We start from the raw sequence: 3,291 nt of genomic DNA, 5'->3' as shown, positions 1-3,291 counted from the left end.
TGTTAGCATATTCTAAGTTTCAAGGTGGTCAACATTGGTTTTATTTTGGCTTCAATGGTATTACTCTAATTTATCTCATACAACTCTAGAGATCAACATTGTATTTTTTTTTTAAATTTATTTTATGCATTTGCTGCTGTATCTTTCGATGTGTATTTTTTTTCCTTGGTAGGTTCGAGGACGTTGGCATGGTTTCCTTCTTGTTGGTTTCGAGTTTTCCTATTATCTTTAAGATTGATTTGTTTGACAATGTTCTTTGCGTTGGTTCTTTGGGATTGGCGTTTTTGTTTGTTCTCGTTCTTAATTTATGTCTTGTATATGTAAATCTCTAGGTCCTTGATGGCAGTTAATTTCTATTATTAACAAAATCGATGTTTATGTTACACATAAAAGTTTAGAACATTAGAGTTTGACACATTTTTACGAAAATGTGATCTATGATTTTCATTTTGAAATTACGAATTATCTATTATTAGACCCTTTTTTAACGTGAGAAATTAAATATACTCTTACTTTTTGTTTCTATAAATCTTCATATCCAATTAAATAATAACATGTGTAAAATTTAATAATGATTTAATGAAATTTTAGTATACTAATATGACACATGTTTTGATTTAATTAGGTAATAGGATTTGCAGTAAAAAAAAGATATTTAATTTCTCTTTTAACTTTGTGAACTTAATCATTTGGACGTTAATGCCAAATTTACCACATTGGGTGGGGGTAATTTATGGAACTATCGATAATATTTTGGAAACATTTTGAATGTAATAGGTTTTGAACCCTAAAATTTATATATAAAATTACACACATCGACAGTTAAAATCGATCAAATATGGGCAAGATAGAAAAATTAAGTGGGTCTATCGGGGGTCGAACCTTGACTCGTTTTAATAAACCAAACCACAGAGGCAATCATGCCATAGTATGTTGAATATATGTTATAAATAAATAGATTATTTATTAGAATAAAATAATCTAATTAGATTAAAGTATTTTTAAAGATGAATAAATTTAGCAGAAATTTTCTTTTAGTATATGGGTTGGAAATGAAAAATGGATTAGAGGAATAATATTTTTGAAAATGTGTTAGATTGTTTAGCTTTGAAGATAGTGAGATATATATGATCATTGGAGAAAGCTTTAGATGATGAAATTCATTAAAAAAAATATTTTACAGGTTGTTAAAACTAGCTTATTAGCTAGGCCTTTTTTTTACCTTTATCCTATGGTCCATACTTTTTGTTTTAAAAAAATGTGGATAATGGTTATGTGGGACCAATCATTTTTCTTTGTTGCTGGCATTGAGCTTCAAGTGAAGAGGGGAAAAAAATACAAGACATAAAAATTAAACAAATAACAAAGTTAAGAGTGAAAGAAAACGAACAAGTTGAGATCAAAATGGAAGGTTTTTCACCATTGTACTTCATTTGTTTGTTCAATTTCTAACCCATACAACCAGAAATTTTCTTGATCATCAATGGGGCTTTGTGGAAATAAAATCCCAAGGTCAAGCAATGGCTTCAAGAAATCATCACTTGTGCTATTAATGCTGCCATCGAAATCTTGCAAAAATGGTTCGGTCCAAAAATCATCCATGCTTACTCCAACCACTTGCCTAGAACAAGCATCATCTTCCACACCCAAACTCTTGGAGTTCGTGCTTGAAGATGCCGTGTTAGACACTGACGCTATGCTCGTTGATATTGGTAGTGGGCCACTAAGGATCGGCATGCTTTCAAGTATGTTATGAGTAGAAAGATCCAACACTGAGTCAATATCACAAGCTTCATTCATCTTATCTTCCTTACAACTACTTCCCCTCCTGAAACCATATCCCATGGTTGGATTAGATATAAAAGCAGTTGAACGGTTCTTTAGGGATGAATGCCAGTGGTTTTTAATCTCGTTATCTGTTCTTCCAGGTAGGTGTGTCGCAATGGTAGACCATCTGCATATATTAGTATATTTAGCAACAAGTACTACCTCCAAACACTTCCAAAATATCTAAAATTTTAGCCAAAAAAAGTACCTATTTCCAAGCGATTGATGCAATTCTAGTATAAGCGTGTCCTCTTCTTGGGTAAAGTTTCCTCTTTTGACATTCGGACGTAAATAGTTTATCCAACGTAGTCTACAACTCTTCCCGCACCTTGACAACCCTAAAACCAATATTGACATCACGTGTTAATTAATAGTACTGAAGTAAACATCCAGTCATCTAAGGACAACATAAAATAAAAAGTGTTTACAAGTTGAACCTGCATGTTTGGGAAGTTGTCGCCAGTTGGAACATCCATAATTAGCAACATAATCTATCAACTTCTGATCTTCCTCTGGTGTCCATGTTCCCTTCTTTAGACCATTCTTGTCACAAGTTGGAGTTCTCACCATCTCTCTACCTCTTATTATCTTAGTGTCTTACTCTCTCTAGTTCTCTTAGTCTCTCTTTCGGAGATTTTGATTTCTGTGACCGATGGTGAAGTTTTTATATGGGCTTGAAAGACAGACAGCCAAAACGTGCAACACGAGAGGAGTAATATTAAATAAGTGATACAGTATTGGAGTAACACTAATGATAGAAAGTGACTAATTAAAGAAGAAAGGGACGAGATGCTGGGGTCCATCCGCGAAATTTCTTTGGAGAAACACTACTCACACTATCGGTTATCCCCTTGTGAAGCAGCCACAGCATATATCACACGTATTTTATTCATTTTCTAAGCTAGTAGCGAGCACGAAATGTAATAATTTGAGTGGTGGGCTCCTCCTACGTCACTGCATTATTTTGTGGCAAAGATGCTAAACTATATTCATTGCAACCGGTAACTGCTCAAATTTTTTTTGTTAAAATATTAATTTTTCACTTTTTGATGTTATATCCAATATTATCAGCTTATCTTTGACAAATGACTTTTGGAGTAATGTATCAAGCCATGTAAGAGATATATCTCTTTTCAAGTGGTTTAGGCTACTAGTCTCATAATATATAAACGAATATGTATAATTATTAATAGATTAAGACTGTCTCCAACTCATCTCTATTTTCCCCCCATAAATAAAGTAAAAAATTGAATAAATAGTGTTTCATCTCCAACCCTATTCTATTTTTTATCCCATTTTTTACCCCAAAAAGTATATTTCTAGAATATTTCATTTTTATAACTTATATATATTATCAAATATACCCCTCTACTAATTAAACTCTATATTTATGATTAATTAATATAAATTAGTATATAACATGATATTATAAATATTAAATATTGCATTTAAATTATAATTAGT

General features: G+C 31.8%; 1 protein-coding gene across 1 annotated transcript; it reads right to left on the bottom strand.

Annotated features, from left to right (window-relative positions):
- Positions 1-1,192: 1,192 nt before the first annotated feature.
- On the bottom strand, positions 1,193-2,524 carry LOC111902176 (transcription factor MYB30). The gene is made up of 3 exons (XM_023898039.3): positions 2,265-2,524; positions 2,036-2,165; positions 1,193-1,954 (listed from the first exon to the last, which is right to left on the bottom strand). Exons 1-3 carry the CDS (start codon positions 2,395-2,397, stop codon positions 1,417-1,419), a joined length of 801 nt encoding a protein of 266 aa, XP_023753807.1. The 5' UTR covers positions 2,398-2,524; the 3' UTR covers positions 1,193-1,416.
- Positions 2,525-3,291: the final 767 nt, after the last annotated feature.

This window comes from Lactuca sativa, chromosome 4 (assembly GCF_002870075.4).
Source record: "Lactuca sativa cultivar Salinas chromosome 4, Lsat_Salinas_v11, whole genome shotgun sequence".
In the NCBI taxonomy this organism is placed as follows: domain Eukaryota; kingdom Viridiplantae; phylum Streptophyta; class Magnoliopsida; order Asterales; family Asteraceae; genus Lactuca; species Lactuca sativa.
The sequence above is the reverse complement of the archived record's forward strand: the minus strand, read 5'-3'. Positions and strand labels throughout refer to the sequence as shown.

What these genes read in the sequence shown, in the direction of transcription:
- LOC111902176 (XM_023898039.3), bottom strand. Translation starts at nt 2,397, where the DNA reads ATGGTGAGAACTCCAACTTGTGACAAGAATGGTCTAAAGAAGGGAACA. An exon ending in ACAACTTCCCAAACATGCAG is followed by an intron (nt 2,166 to 2,264) that starts GTTCAACTTGTA and finishes TATTGGTTTTAG; the next exon opens with GGTTGTCAAGGTGCGGGAAG. An exon ending in CATCAATCGCTTGGAAATAG is followed by an intron (nt 1,955 to 2,035) that starts GTACTTTTTTTG and finishes TAATATATGCAG; the next exon opens with ATGGTCTACCATTGCGACAC.